This window comes from Cebus imitator, unplaced genomic scaffold, assembly GCF_001604975.1.
Source record: "Cebus imitator isolate Cc_AM_T3 unplaced genomic scaffold, Cebus_imitator-1.0 Scaffold620, whole genome shotgun sequence".
NCBI classification, from domain to species: Eukaryota; Metazoa; Chordata; class Mammalia; order Primates; family Cebidae; genus Cebus; species Cebus imitator.
In genome coordinates, this window is record NW_016107935.1 from 340,295 (window position 1) to 356,513 (window position 16,219).

Below are 16,219 nucleotides of genomic sequence, written 5' to 3' on the forward strand. Positions count from 1 at the left end.
CAGGATGTGTCAGAAAGCTTGGGAGCCTAGACAGAAGCCTTTGACAGTAGAGGAGCTGCCACAGAGTTTCCACCACAGCAAAGCCTAGTAGATCCTTGGAAGCATAGCTGCCCTGGGGACCCCAGAATTGCAGAGCCATCGAAAATGTGCAATGCCCACCTGAAAACACCACAGGCATTCAACTCTGTCTGGTGAGAGCCGCCATGCGGGCTGCACTCAGCAAAGCCATAGAGGTGCGGTTGCCCAAGGCCTTGGGAGCCCATCTTTCACCTGAATGCCCAGGACACGAAGTCAAATGAAATTGTTCCAGAGATTTAAAATTTCATGCCTGTCCTGCCATGTTTTGGACTTTCCTGGCCCCTGTCATTTCTTTTTATTCAGGCTTACTTTTCTATTTTGGAATGGGAATGTTTACTAAATGACTATACCACCATTGTACCTTGGAAGTAAATAACTTGTTTTTTTTTTTTNTTTTTTTTTTTTGTTGTTGTTGTTTTATTTTGCAAGCTCAAAGCTGGAAGGACCTTACCTTGAGTCTCAAATGAGACTCTGGATTTTGAACTTTAAGTTGGTACTGAAACAAGTTAAAACTTTTAAGATTATTGGATAGAATGATTATATTTTATATGTGAGAGAAACATGAGTTTTTAGAGTCACCTGTGGAGTACTATGGTTTGGATTTGGTTTGTTCCCATCAAAACTCAGATCAAAATTTGATCCCCTTTGTGGTGGTCTTGGACGATGGGGTCTATGGGGTGGTGTCTGGGTCATAAGGGCAGATCCCTGATGAATGGGTGAATACCCTCCTTGAGGTCGAGTGAGTTCTTACTTTTGCAGGAATAGATTCATTCCTGCAAACAGGGTTATTTCTCTCTTGCTTCCTCAGTTTCTCTCTCCTGCTTCTTCTTTCACAATGTGATCTCTTTACAAACACCTGCTCTCTTCTGCTTTCTGTCATTAGTTGATGCAGCCTGAGGCTTTCACGAGATGCAGCTGCCTAATCTGGAACCTTCCAGCCACAGGAATCATGAGCCAAATAAACCTATTTTCTTTATAAATTAACCAGCTTCAGATATTCCATTATAGCAGCACAAAATACACTAAGATGTACTAACAACGTTCCAGGATTTCTCCCTAGGTCCTTTCTCAAAATTTTTGACATTTACCTTTTGATACTGAAACTCTACTTTAGGACCAGAGTTCCATCTTAAACCAGCTCAGTTTTCTGCTATAGTCTTGTTGCTTTCTCTCCCATGGGCCCATCTCTTGGTCCCTACTTCAGCCTAATGACTGGAATGCCACCTCTGTTTCCACTTACCTGCCTCACTACTGAGTATCAATTGCCTTCTGCATGGCTTGCCATGGTGCATTACTTATCCACTGGGATTCTGGGATTGTGTAGCAATGATTTCTGTTTATTCCCCAAAGATTCATACTCCCTTTCCTTTATAATGTAACATATTACTGAGATGTGACTGACTGACTACCCTGATAATGCACTTGCTTCCCTGCCATCTTCCAATGAGTTGGAAACATAGGGGAATTTTGTCTAATATATATGTAAGAGATGTATGCCACTTCCAACCCATTTCATAAAACCTCCACAGAGCCAAGTGATATCACCATCCAGAATAACGTGGTCCTGTTAAAGCAGCAGAACCTCTGTGAACTTGTGTCCTTGTTTCACATTTTGAAGCATAAAGCCCTCTCTTTATGTGGGTGAAAAGCAAGTCTCTAGTCTACTATGTTCAGCCTAGGGTGTGCTTTGGGGGTTTATGTGGCACAGTAGACAGCTTTGCTTAAATAATACATGCTACTTTTTCCAAAAACCACTGAGGCCAACATGTTTTTCAATTTGTTGAGCTTATAACCTTCTGAATAAACACTGTCCCACAGGCTCATCAGCCTCTCTGAAGTCTGCCACTGTTATCTGGTCCTCTCTGCAACCTCTGCCTCACACTCCTGGACTGATACAAGGCCAGGGTCTATTTTTCTTCCCCTGGAGGTCAGTTTCGTGTTGCCTTCAGCTGGACCCTACAGCTTATGCCATTTATTAAGCTATGGCATACTGAAAGAGAAACCTAAACTAGTGAGTAGGAAACATGGGGAAACCAATACCTCCATGGCCACAGGTCTGTGAACACTCTGTCCAAGCCGTCCACCCTGAGAGCTGACAATTGACCACACATTCCACCAAGCAGGGAATGCTCATTCTCTGGGGCTTCTCCAAATTACGCTGCAAATGGAAATGAAATACAACTTTATTGGAGAAATCACTCTTAAATCAAATCACCGTCCTTTCATGGGAAAGACTCTCCTTTACTCTGTGATAATAACCTTTCCATAGTTTGGTGGGAAAATACATCCTTTCTTCTATAAGTTGGTGACAATCATAGAAAATGATAGAACTTTGTACTTCTAGGTAGGCCAAAAGTACATAGAGGGCCAACATAGAAGGCAAGCTAGGCTAGAAAATAAATAATATGGGGATTAAAATACAATCAGTAACCCATCTGAAGTGCATAAAAAATCCTGGGCTAAAGACACAATCATGGCCATAACAATGGGTCAAGTTGATAACACAGTTTATTTTTTTCTTATCCTCTCTGAAACCAGGATCTCAGCGAAATACACAAATTTTATAACAGCCAAGGTAGAAGACATCTTAGAGAAAGAATAAAGCACCTGAGAAACACAGGAAGAATAATAGAAAATTCTGCTCTAGGAATAACACACTATTTGTGTGCTTACTTGGAAAATTTTGACATTCAACATGTGTTATATGTTAGCAATATCCTCACCAAGATAAAATTAATGATTATAGTACTAAGACTTGCCAAGTGGGTAAAGTGGATATTATCATAATGACATCTATAATCCATCTGAGATATATGGATATTCTAGTTAGGATTGATACTTTTTCAGACTGTTATTCTTTACATATTTATTGGGCATATCCTATTTGGAAATCAGAGAAACTGACTTTCTGTTAATAAACAGTTTATATCCTTTGTATCAAAAGAAAATACTTATTACATACAGTAAATAAACAATGTTCACCTATTGGGAGTTGTAGATTAATGATTTTTTTTTTTTTTGTCTGAAGCAGACAACTTCTTCAAAGGCTGACTAAATAAAATAAATCATGATATATAGCATTCTGCACTGTACCAGTAAGTTTCAGAATTTGACTAAATGTAAATCCATTTCAGATGTTCTGTTCTCAGTGTTGGTGAAGTGGTCTGCAGCTGCACTGTTGGGTTAAAGAGCATGAGCATGTCACTCTGTTGTGACAATACTTAACAGAGTGAAGTCAGTATAGGTGACAGAGGTTTGTTTTGTTTCAATTTCCACTTATGTATTCCACCTCTCTTAAGAGAAATGCCACCAATTTTCATTTTTCCAGTTTGTTAAAGAAGTTTCTGGGGAAATGTGAGTTAACTGGCCCCCTTTTTCCAATTTATCTGAAGATTGTTTCAGTGGTTCTTGAAGTGTGATAGCATCTTTATTTCTGTTAAACTGCCCCCATAGTGTTTTTCATTTATATGCTTGGAAGAAAATGCCAAGTTCTATGGAAAAGGTCTCACTATAGCTTTTGTCTGAACTACATATAGTTTGGAACAGAGAAAAAAAAAGGAGGGCAATAAAATTACAAAAATTCAGAACCCATTAATTTGAAATTTGGAAGGGATGCATTTGAATGTAGGTTGAAAAGAAAAATCTCTGCTATTTATCCAAATATTATCTGTCTAAGCAAACTAACATGATTCTGTAATGACAAGTGTCCATGTTCATCTTCTATGCAAGGGACAGTATTATCACATATGCAAATGAATCACCTGTCCAATACACAGTCATATTTAAATATTAAAGTCACCCAAGTTTGGGAAACAAGTACAGTTAAATAAATTTTTATAAGTAATAAAAACATATATTTTAATGAACCCATTTATCCACTACAAAAATGACCTTTCCCAGTCATTTTTACTAAATTCAAACTAGTGAGCTGTAACTGTACTATACCAGCACCCTTTACTCTAACTGAACCTAAACTGAGATGAGAAGAAATCTGTCTGTGATCTATATTGGACATCATGGAATTGCAGACCAATATTAAGAAAAACAAAGCCTTGGATGTAAGGTACGAATATAAACACATTACCTGCTCACATTGGTCCATGCTGACTGGCTTGCCATCACTGCGCACACAGCTTAGCAGGCGGGTCCTGATGCCTTGACCACAGGGTGCATTTTCACTCAGCTGGCACGTGCTCCACTCTACAGGCATAGGATCACCCACACTGAGTTTCAAAATTATGGCCATGTGAGCAAAATACAACAGATCTTTGATTATCTGCATTGGTGAAGGACAGTCCACACATAATCCTAAAATCATATCCAGGTAGCTTTGGAAGGCACCGTGCAATGCTTTTATTGCAAAACAAACAAAAAAACTAAATACATGGAGAAAAATGAATTACCTGCCAAGAAAGAGGGAGCAACACATAAAACTGTATGGACTATTACAGAAACTGTATTTTTCAAATTATTCTATCATGAGAAATAATGGCTAGTCACATTACAAACTAGACAGTGAAGAATTAGAATAAATTATCTCATAGTTAATTTGATTTTTAAATAACTATTATTTTTTGTGTCAGTAGAAAGGAAGACCCTTGATCATATAAAAACTCTTTAAGGAAGTTTTTCATATTTAGTGGATGATCTAATAGTTTAATAGGAATAGCAAACCCATGTATAGTAAAATCAGTCTTTCATAATATGCTCTTCCAACAAAGCAAATTTTATTGTATTTCTGAAACATTACTATAAAAACAAAGGACCTTTTCTTTAAAGAAAAAAGACAAATATACCAGGTCATCTTCACCCATGAAGACAATCAGACAGCCCCATGGAAGTCACTATGAGGTTTTTCACAAGAGGAATCTCAGCAGAGCCAACGTGGCTGCAGTGAGGAATTTTTTTTTTTCTTTCAGAAAAGGCAATTACTTTGCTTTCTGCAGGCATGTGGTGGTTTGGTTGTCAGTATTGAATTCAATGCTGTGATTTAACATGGTTCCACATTTTGTAGCATTTTTGAATCTCTGCTGCTGCAGGGAATGGCAAGTAGCAGATCAATGTAACTATAATAGTCCTCTGGTTTTAGACACTGAGTACTGTGGTACCTGGAATAAACCTGAGCAGTGGCTGAACAGCTAGGCTGGTGTAATTCCCAGTGCCTTGAAAACATCCCTGACCAGTCAACCCTAGCATTCATTCTTATTCAGATCTATACAGAAAGTACATCCCAAGTGCAGATTTCTGAAATAATAAAGCCATGAAAGAGCTAAATCCCATGACAGTATGATTACATTTTTCTATCAATGGTAAGTTCTTCTCTGCTACTTATTTTTGTTGTTTCAGTTTACCGTGGCTTAAATCAACATTTTGCTGAAATGTTGCCAAATCTTTCTAAGCATCTATTCCTACAGAGATTTTATGTGGCCTTGCTGATTCTTAATGTCAAGAGTGGGCATTTCTTTCTGTGAGGGGATGCTAGAAACATCAAGTCCTCAGTCTTTTATGCAACACACTCACACATTCTACTCTCCATCATTAATCCTGAGAATGAAAACACACAAAAAAATTCTCTCATTAGTGTTCAGGGTAAACGACAAGGTCATAGAGTGCAACTGTACCTGTTACATTGTACTGGAACTGGAAGCAATTTTCATTAAGGAGGCAGGGCTGCGCCTGTGAGTCTTCAGCACAAGTCCTTGAGCTCAGTGAGGATCTTAGCAGGTGGCGAGTTCTTCTCTGCATTGTGTGGGGGTCGCATGACTATTACAATCAAAGAGTAGGAAAAGTTAACTGTGGGCAAGTTATTTGATAAATTATGTAATATATGCACGTATAAGTAGTCACATATATAATAACTATAGGGAATGGATTATTTATAGGGTTAAACATATTACTTAGAAAATGAAACCATTATGTGATTTATTATCATTTTTTTCCACCTGACAGCTCTTTTGTTTTCCTGTGTTACCTTGAAGGCTACATTTCTATCTCCCATATGTAATGAAGCATATGGAGAATATTTCTATCATTTAAACTCATGCTGTACTCTCAAATAGTCTGCAACAAAGTAAGAGATTCATACATTTTGAATGTTTAAATGCATTTTTTTTTTTAAAAGAAGATATTCCCCTGTGACCTCAGAGAGTCTAGTCTAATAAAAATAATCACACAGAAAATTTTAATGAAAAAAATCATTTTTTAGACCCTGGAACACACAGTTATAGAAAAGGAATTATAAAATCAATATTGCCAATATAGTAGAAATTTATTTTTATTTAGGAATGCCTTTGGTCCATAGAGCATAAATAGCTGCATGCCAATGCCCTTCTGGGCAAAATTAATGTGAAAATGTAAACTCCAAAGATATCCTGCAAATATCATGATACCCACGGGTCCACATGTCCTCCTGTAGGCTTAGCTCCAATAATCCTCTTGACCCAGGTCAATGGGTCTGCCAGATTTCACCCAGCTGGTCTACCCATAGTGGGCCTTCAAGCTCCTCCTACTTGAACAATCTTCTTTCCATTGTCTTCCAAATCCTATTCACCTTTTTCAGAACAGTAATCATGCCTTATTCCTCTCACAGTCTTTTCTCCAATAATACTGTAATATTGGGATTCAGGGGTTCCGGGTGCCCTCAGCTCCCCTGAGAGGATCTTTCTCCAGGTTCTTGGTCTCTTGCCCTCTCAAGAATGAGGGAGGGGACCATGGTGCACTGCACAGTAAATGCCCGACTCAAGAAGTGTTGTAGAAAGTGATTTATTTAAAGCAGAGAGACAAAAAGGAGGAGAGAGAAACAGCTAACTCTCACACTGAGTGAGGGGAAGAAAAGCGGCTCTCACCCTGAGTGATAAGGGTTCCCAGAGTGGGAAAACCAGAGACGGAAAGCTCCTCTCACACTGAGAGAATCCAGCAAGAAGGAAGCCAGGAGAGGAAACACAGCTTCCACACTGAGTGGAAGGGAATTAAGAGAGTGAGATGGAGTTTAGGAGAGGAAAAGCAGCGTTCGTGGAAGGGGACCCAAACATGGAGTCCAAAGGAGTGTGGAAGAAGGGGACTTTTAACCTGGGAGGAACCCCCGCCTTCTCTAAGACCCCTGGCCAATGAAAAGAGTTCCTTAGAACTTCCGCTGGAGTGATTGACTTTGTTTCTTCACGCACCCGTGACATTTTAACATAAACCGTTAAATTTCCCAGGTGATATTGTGTGGAGAAAGATAGACTGGAAAAATATTGAAGGTGAACACGTGGCGTATGCTGTTATGTGAAGCAGTAGCTGCTGTCATGGCCAAGGGGCTCGATATCCCGGGAATAAAATCTGTCCAAAGGATGTAATCCTTCTTAGGTTTGAACACTGTGTGTTTTTACCAAAGTGGCCATTGGCAATGTTTGCTTTTTTACAGTTATGTGGAAACAAGCATAAGCAAAGAAAATTTGTCAACAACAACAACAAAATTCCCAGATGAAGACCGATGGGAGGGGGAGAAAATATGGCGCTGGCAAGTTCTTGCCCTTAAAACTACGCCCTTTTGTGGCACCAGAGAGAGAACACATTCCCTCAATACCATGTTCTCTTCCTTTTTGAGCAAACTTCCACCCATGCTTAGAAAATTCTGTATAGAACCGCTTCTAAACACATATACATACATATATACTCATGTGCTACCTTCCCTTACATCGCCATTCTGCTTCTTCATCATCCTGCCTCTTACTTTTTTTTTTTTTTAACAAGTTCTTTGAAGGCATGTTGGATCATGGATTCTACTTCTCATGTCACTCCCTGAAAATCTTGGTATCAATTATATGTAGCAGTTTTTCAAAAATACCATTAAATATGTTCACAGCATGCAACCCCGGACCCCAAAATATAACAAGGCCCTTAGATTCTTAAGTCATGGGAGAAATAAAAGTCTCTGGATTAAGATAATCAAATCTCTATTTTTGTATGTGGGATATTTAATTTATTTTTTATTCCTATTACCTTTTCAGATACAGCAGTAAAGAACACAACCTGTACACGGAGTCTTGGCTATGAATCAAAATTATTAGGCTGGATTCTGATAAAATATGCAAAAAGCATGCCACAAATTTTTCTTCTAATTGTAAAAGTTTGGACCATTGAAACACATTCACTATCCATGTGATTTTGTATTTGGATCTGTCAGTACTTATTAAGTAATTTTATACTTAATTGAATCAAATTGTCTCTAGATAATCAAGAAGGGCCCATGAAACCAAGCAATTATTCTTAATTATCTGCACATGAATTCCATGCTAAATGCTTACTAATAATTTATTACTATTTTACCAATTAATTTGAATGCTTGCTCTCATGTGGGAGAATAATAACAAATGATATGTCAACAAAAAAAAAAAAGAAAGTATCTTGGTAGATATTTCTGATTAGTGCTATCCTGCATTTCTACATTTAAAGTAATCAATTAATGTCTGAAACAAGCTAATACGTATAAAGGTTTATGTACCTGCTTAGTCTAAGCTATCAAGTAAAAGAGGAAATAAAACATACACACATCAATCAAATTACTATGTAACCTTGAACAATTCACTTTTATACTCTAAACCTTAGTTCCTCATCTGAAGCTAGATGAGAAAGAAGAAAGGGGATGGGGTGAAATTTGATGAGATTTAAGAATTTTCTTTCTCAGATCTCACAGTTCATCTGTGAATAAGTCTACTGTATATAGTTCTAAAATATCCTCTTGAGGCTAATCCAGTTCATGCCATATTATTATGGTTAATTAGAAATTAATATAAAGAAAACCGACACTGCATCTTACTCCCCTCCTAAATTTCTATCCAAAGAAACAGGCAAAGAGAATTGCATGAGTGACTGAAATCCACATCCACAACCTCATCTCAGGCAATATTTTCACACTTTACTTTATAAAAATTCTCCTAGGGCTGCTAACAAGAGATAGATTACTGTTTCTCCTTTTTTTTTTTTTCTATTAGCTATTCATAGAAAGTTTAATGTTAGTGTTTTTATCCTTATTTCTTTCTCTCTATTAGCTGCTTTTAGAAAGTCCATAAAATAATGAATTATCCACAAAAGAAACGGGGAAGGATGAGGATAAGAAGAAAAAAGAGAAAAGAAAGGATGTTTATATCTATCCGGAGGATTTCTTTATTAGATCAAAACTCCTCAAATACAAGCCTGGATCTTCTCTTCTCTAGAGTAATTATATAAAAACATATTGTCAATTTCCTGCATATAGAAGTGGGAAAATTATGTGTGGATAACTAACCAAAAGTCAACTTTGGACCGGTTTTATTAAAAAAATAATAAAGGTTATATAGCTAATGTTTATTTGCTAGGGAAGAAGATGATCCAATTAGAACCAGTTAGTGTCTAGTACAGAAACCCCTTCATGGTACTAGATTTTCCAACTTACCATTTTTGTAAAGCAGCACATACCTTAAAGTTCAATCTTCCCTTATGACATGCCTTCACACATTTTGTTATCTGAAGCAAGGCTTTTTGACTGACTTAAATACTTGTATTCATATCCCTCAAGATGAAATCAGATGTCCTTTCTGTGAGCCTCCACTGACTTGCTTGGACCCATAATAAATGGATTTATCTCATCTAGTAAACATTTATGCTACATGTATTATATCTGCATTCCTTCCTATGGGCAATTGAGAGTCAGTGTCTTAATTTTCTTAGACGTTCTGTGCCTTGTACTGTGTCTGGCATAGAGCATACAAATAATAAATGTTTGTTATGTGTAATAATTTGGTTATTCCTGAGTAATTTGACTGCATATTTGTAAGCTACCATTAGCAGATAAATGGTCAACCCTGGATTATGATCATATTGTCTGAATGATACAGTTTCCCATAGGTATGTTTGTCTGATGAAAAGAATATAATCTTTTCCCTTTTCTCATAACATTTCCTATAAAATCTAGATGGCATTTTCTAGAATAATAGAATCCATCATTAAATTAATAAAAATATACAAAACTGAGTTTTAATTTACTCATATAAAAGATGACAGATAATTTAGATAAGACATTTTAAATACATCTGAACAAAGAGGTATGACTTGATATTTGTCTCATTATCATTGAACTATTAATAATTAGAGTTTAATAAAAACTGTGATAAATCCAATTATTTGTGAATTTAAGTCATTCTGTAAATTTCTTGTCTGGGGATGAGCATGACTCCAAGGCCTGGCTTTGTAAGCTTCCATTAGATATAGAAACCCAATGCCTTTATTCTGTTACGGGTCTAACTGATAATTCTAGATGTTCTCTCCCTTGGATAGCCGGTTAGCTACTGTCAGTAGCTTTGCTGTTTCTCTCTCTGTCTTTTCTTGAGGCTAAAATGGATCTATACTTGTAGAACTTTAGTTTTCTTATTTGGAAAAATAGAGTAAAAAGTTCACAAAAAAACTTTTGCAATGCTTTCTGAAGAAATGCTTAATGAAATTAAGCCCTGGTTCTTGAAAGCTGACAAGGAACAGGAAAATCTATAGAAGAGAAGAATCTGGGTCTGAAGAATTCTTAATCATGCTTCACACGTTTTTTATTTTATTTTATTTTACTTTAGGTGTATACTATATCCAGCATTTCTCCCCATGTTATCCCTCCCCGCTCCTCACCCTCCCCACCCTGCCACTGTCCCTCCCTTACCTCCCCCAACTGCCCCCAGTGTGTGATGCTCCTCTCCCTGAGTCCATGTGTTCTCACGCTTCACATGTTTAATACAGTTCTCGGAGACTCTTAGGAGATGGTCACAGAAGTAGAGAAAAGATCTTTGCACGACGCAGTGCAACAAGGAGAGCAAAACCAAGAACACACAGACCATATGCTCAGTACAATTAACTAACAACCCGTCACCACAAATCCCAAACCACAAGCAGGTGGGACTAACAATGGAAGCCATGGACCTGTGTGATATCAGCATCTGACAGAAGAGAGCAGAAGGTAAAAATGGGCATCTGACGACCCAAGACAACCAAGACAAGGAACTAAAGCTGAGACCTGGAGAAGTTTGCACACTTCAAGATCAGGTGAATATAAGGGGTTTATGGAGAAGTCTTGGAAGCTGACATGGTCTGGATCCATTGAATGCCCAACATTAACAAGCCAGAGCTCCCTTCCAGGACAATCTCCTCCCCTCCCCCACCACGCTACTAAACAGAAACAGATGGGGAAGAGTTAGCCAACTGAGCAAAGCAAGGCAAATAGCAATGAGGAAAAAGAAAGGATCAGGAAGCAATGTGAGGAAGGAAATGGAAAACATTAAATCTCACAAAGTAAGCTGTTTTGTTTTTAACCGCCTGTGTATGCAAGAGAGAGAGACAGAGAGAGAAAGAGACAGAGAGAGAGTTGGAGCCATGAAACCAAATGAGGAGAAAACAATCCCCAACCATACTCCCTTTCAAAAGTTCACAGAAACCAATTCCACAGAAAAGTAAAGAAAGAAAGAGATAAAATTTAAATTCCATGAAAGGATATTCTAAGGAAAAGGAATAAAGGGCAGAGTAACATCCCCACAGATTAGGCAGTGCAGCAGAGAGAAATGCATACAAAACAGATTGAAACTACTATTTCCAAATGAGTTAAAAGTTACTTAAGAAATGACCCCAGATATAAAAGCACAGCATAAGAATTAGGAAAACCTCCCATATATAATTAAACACATGATTAGACTTTTTGACAGGAAAATTTTATGCAAGAAGAAAATGTAGAAATACAATAAATATATACAAAGAAAAAAAAGATGATCCAAAGATGTAATATCCAGTAAAGCTCACTTTCAATTATAAAGACAAAAGATAAATGGGCAAAACACCAGAATAGATATTTCTCAAAAGAAGACATACAAATGTCCAACAGATAAATGAAAAAAATGTTCAGTATTACTAATCATCAGGGAAATGCAAATCAAAACCATAATGAGATATCACCTCATTCCAATTAAAATGGCTATAATCAAAAAGACAAAAAATAATCATTCTGGGCACGGATGGGGAGAAAGAGGAATTCACACTCCTTTGGTGGGAATGTAAATTAATGCAGCCACTATGGAAAACAGTATGATGTTTCCTCAAAAACTAAAAAATAAAACTGCCATATGATCCAGCAATGCCACTACTGTGTAGTAGTGAGAAATGAAATCCAAGGAAATGAAATTAGTTATGTTGAAGTGACATCTTCACTTACATGTTTATGGCCGCATTATTTATGATGGGCAAGATATGGAGTGAACCTAAGTGTCCGTCAGTGTATGAAGGAACAAAGAAAATGTGACATACACAATGGAATACTATTCAGCCACAAAAAATGGCATCTTGGTTTTTTGCAGCAACATGAATGAACCTAACCTGGTTAAGTGAAATGAACCAGATACAGAAAGACAAATATGGTATGATTTCACTTATGTGTGGACTCTAAAAAGGTTGATGTCATAGAAGTAGAGAATAGAATTGTGGTTGCCAGAAGCTATGGAAGGTAGGGGAGAGAGCAAAATGGGGCGAGATTGGTCAACGGGTATAAAGCTATGCTTAGATAAGAGGAGTTAGTTCTGGTGTTCCAGAACACAGTAGGGTGATTATGGTTAACAATATTATACTGCATTTTAAAAAATAACTAAAAGAGTGTATTCTGAATGTTCTCATCACAAAGAATTAATGTATGAAGTGATGGATATGCTAAATACCCTGATTTAATCATTACACAATGTGTACATCTATCAAAACGTCACACTGTACCTCATAAATATATACAATTATGTGTCAATTAAAAAAATTTTTTAAATATACTGTTAATAACATGTAAGAACTCAAAATAATATTTCCATGAGCCCTATCTTAAGAATTCCCTGAAGACTGAGTTTTAGACATACATCCCAATGACTGGAAAGACTTCAAAGTAGAGATTTGCAATGAGCTGCCTCACAGGTGGAACTGAGGTAAGAGCTGCATGCCCTGAAGACATAGATAAAACGCAAATGTGAAAAAATGAGAACTTATGTGAAAAATATTAATGTTTCAAATACTCATGTTGGTGGTAGTATAGAATTATTATTCTGAGAATGTTTTATGTGGAATAAAGCAAATGTGTGATTATAATATATTCTATTTCTATTATAAACTTTAGTGTCCTTGATGATTCTTAGTATGAAAAAAATGAGATACAAATGTAAGACAGAACTCAAGTGAACTCCTATGGTTCTGAATTACAATTGGAAACATTAGTATAAACCCACTTTTATATATTGTCTTCAAAATAAAGAAAATAATAATATATATTTCAAAATTCTGCCTACTGGAGTACCTAGAAATAGTGGAATCAAGTAACAGTAAGCACTCCTAACTCTTACTGTGGCACTGAAGAGGCATTTCCATTAAAACGATTAAGGACTTTACAGAGAAATAACTGATTCCAAGTCTGGCAAAGGAAATGTCCAAAATGAGCCTGAAACATCCTGACATATATAGCACAGAAGCTAATGAGGACCACCACAGTCTTTATTCAAGTGTTTACAGGATACAGTTTAAAAGACTGTCACAGGGTAATCTGAGTATTATTGTAGGTGATAACGTAAGGATTAAAACACACTTAATTTGTTTAAATCTGTGATTTCATAATAATACAAAAAAGCCACATATGATGAAAGTTGCTAAGAAAATTTCCCATTTTGAAACCCGGAAAATAAAAAGTTGATATGAATTTTTCTTGCCTCCTCGATGCAAAATGGATTATTGAGTAATTAAATAGCAGTTGAAGCAAAAATTATTTTAATAGACATAGTTCCACAAACAAATGAGGAAGCATAATAGAATTTGAACATTGCTATTTTGCATTCTCTAAACAGCAAAGGGTCTCGTCATTGACCATCAATGATAGCCAAACTCACAAAAAGTGATGCCTATACATTATGTGCTTTCTGGCAAACAGCACACTTTCTATGAAGGAGTCTTGTCAAAGACTAATGATGTCTTGATATCTAACTTCTAATTTTTGGGAAACTCAAGGATAAAGGAACATGTTAAACCTCACCATGGAGATGCAATTCACAAAAGACAGACTGAAAATGCTTACAGGACAGGTGGCCTGTTTCCTCACCAATAAATTACTAGGAAGGGGGGAAAAAAGCAAGGGGAAGAGAAGCTAGGTTAAAAGAGATTTAAAGACACATCTAAAGACAGATAGAACTAAGTGATCATGTTTGAACTACTCTGGTTTTAGACCTATAAGGAGAAGGACTTTAGACTTTAGACCTATAAGGAAAGGACTTCCATAGACATCTGGGCAGAATTTACTTTAGAGGGAAGCGGGGAAGTTATAATTAGGAGGAAGTTGTGAAGCTCTTCCTTCCATGTAGCTGGAAAGGTTCTGTCTCCTGGGTGACTGTCACAGGGTATTCAGCTGATAATGACTTAACTGTATATTTCTTAAATATATAGTTTATTTTACATAAAAATGTTGTTTATATTTATTCTGCATCTGTGTCCTAATAAATTTTAAGGAGTTAAAACAATCTTTCTCTCATTGTTCTTAGAAAATGTAAGCTTATTTTTTCATTATGAGATTTGATAGTTTCCTGACGATGGTCTTTTCCAAAGTGTGTTCTTTTCTATAGTGCATTAAGAGGTGCCAAGAGAGGAAAACAGGGTTCCTAGTCAAATACAATGAGAAAACATTGACCTAAATAGTGCTAAACAAGGATTTTTATGCAATAGAACTTATGATGTTGGCGGAGTCTGCGGTTGGTTATTAAAATCTATTTTCTTTTTTCTTTGTTGTCACAAGACTGGATCACACATCCCAGCCTTCTTTGCAGTTAAGTGTGACCATGTTACTGAGTTCTGACAAATGACAGGTAAGTGGGAGGCCCTGTGTGATACTTTTACTCCTGACCCCAGATCCCAATTGTCATCCTCCAGGCTCTTTGCTCCCTCTGGAGATGTGGAAGAGTGATATCCAAAATTACTTTGGAAGTCAAGCTTGAAAATGGCAGACCCACTATGGGCTTGGGCCTCAGAGTGACTGCATGGGACAGGTTGCCCTTTCCACAACTGGAAAACTCACTTTGGACTGTTTTACGGGTGATCAGCAAAATTACATTGCATTTGAACCATTATAATTTGGTGCCTTATGTTTTGACAAATTATCTATAACTACTACATTGTAAATGGTGACTCTTGAACAATCAAAAACTTTTATGTTTCAATTTAGCATTTCATGTAACACAATTTGAATTACAGACTTAAGACACACAAAAGTGAAATCATTGTAAATTAGAAAGTTATTAATTTATTATCTATATGAATAACTTGGTCTTCAAAATTTTTCTATAAAGATTTACACTAATTTAAACAAATAGTTTTTGAAAATACATTAAATGCAAGACACCACACCAATTTTTTTTTAAGTCTGAATTTTCAAGCGATCATAACTTGTCTCCCCAAAAGACTTACCATTACACTTTAAAAGAACATACTAGGGATTTAAAAGGAAATGGAGCTATTTCATCCTCCATGCAAAACAAAAGAACTTACTGTTTCCTCGGAGAAAATTAATTTACTAATTTTTTTATGTGTTGGATGGTAAGGTGGCAGGTGGGTGAGGTTAGTCTTAGTCATCCAAATAAGTGGGGTGTTATTTTTTTCAAACTTCAAGCCATTACATATTATTAAGTTGTGAAAATAATATTAATAGGTAAAACTTCTATAGTGCTTACTATATGTCAGTCATCATTCTAAATTCTTTAACTCATTTCATCCTTATAACTGCCTTATGAGGTAGATATATTGTTATTCCCATTTTACTGATGACAAAGAGAGGTTAAGCAATTTCATCAAGATCACACGGTTAGAAGCAGTGCCAAGATTCCAACCTTATCAGCCCTGTGAGTCCATGTTTTTAACTATGCCATCTTGGTTCTCAATTTAGAGGTAAAAGCCAGCAATATTAAAACCAATAGGGCATAGCATAGTAAACATCTGTCATATACTCAGAGTAAAATTATTTCAAAAGCTTTTATAATACAGATTCATAATATCTATAGGTAAACAATGCTGTGTGTGTTTTTCATGATGTAAAATGTATTTTTTTACAGTAGACCATGGTCAAAAATGATTAAAGACCACTAATGTAATG

At 36.5% G+C, this 16,219-nt stretch overlaps 1 protein-coding gene across 1 annotated transcript in view; it reads right to left on the reverse strand.

Annotated features, from left to right (window-relative positions):
- THSD7B (thrombospondin type 1 domain containing 7B) overlaps positions 1 to 16,219 on the reverse strand; it is a 569,933-nt gene that overhangs the window by 51,187 nt on the left and 502,527 nt on the right. Inside the window, exons 18-20 of the mRNA XM_037734459.1 lie at positions 5,700 to 5,841; positions 4,163 to 4,278; positions 2,119 to 2,236 (exon numbers count right to left, since the gene is read on the reverse strand). Coding sequence (XP_037590387.1) covers positions 2,119 to 2,236; positions 4,163 to 4,278; positions 5,700 to 5,841 — 376 coding nt within the window. The remainder of the gene's footprint in view (positions 1 to 2,118; positions 2,237 to 4,162; positions 4,279 to 5,699; positions 5,842 to 16,219) is intronic.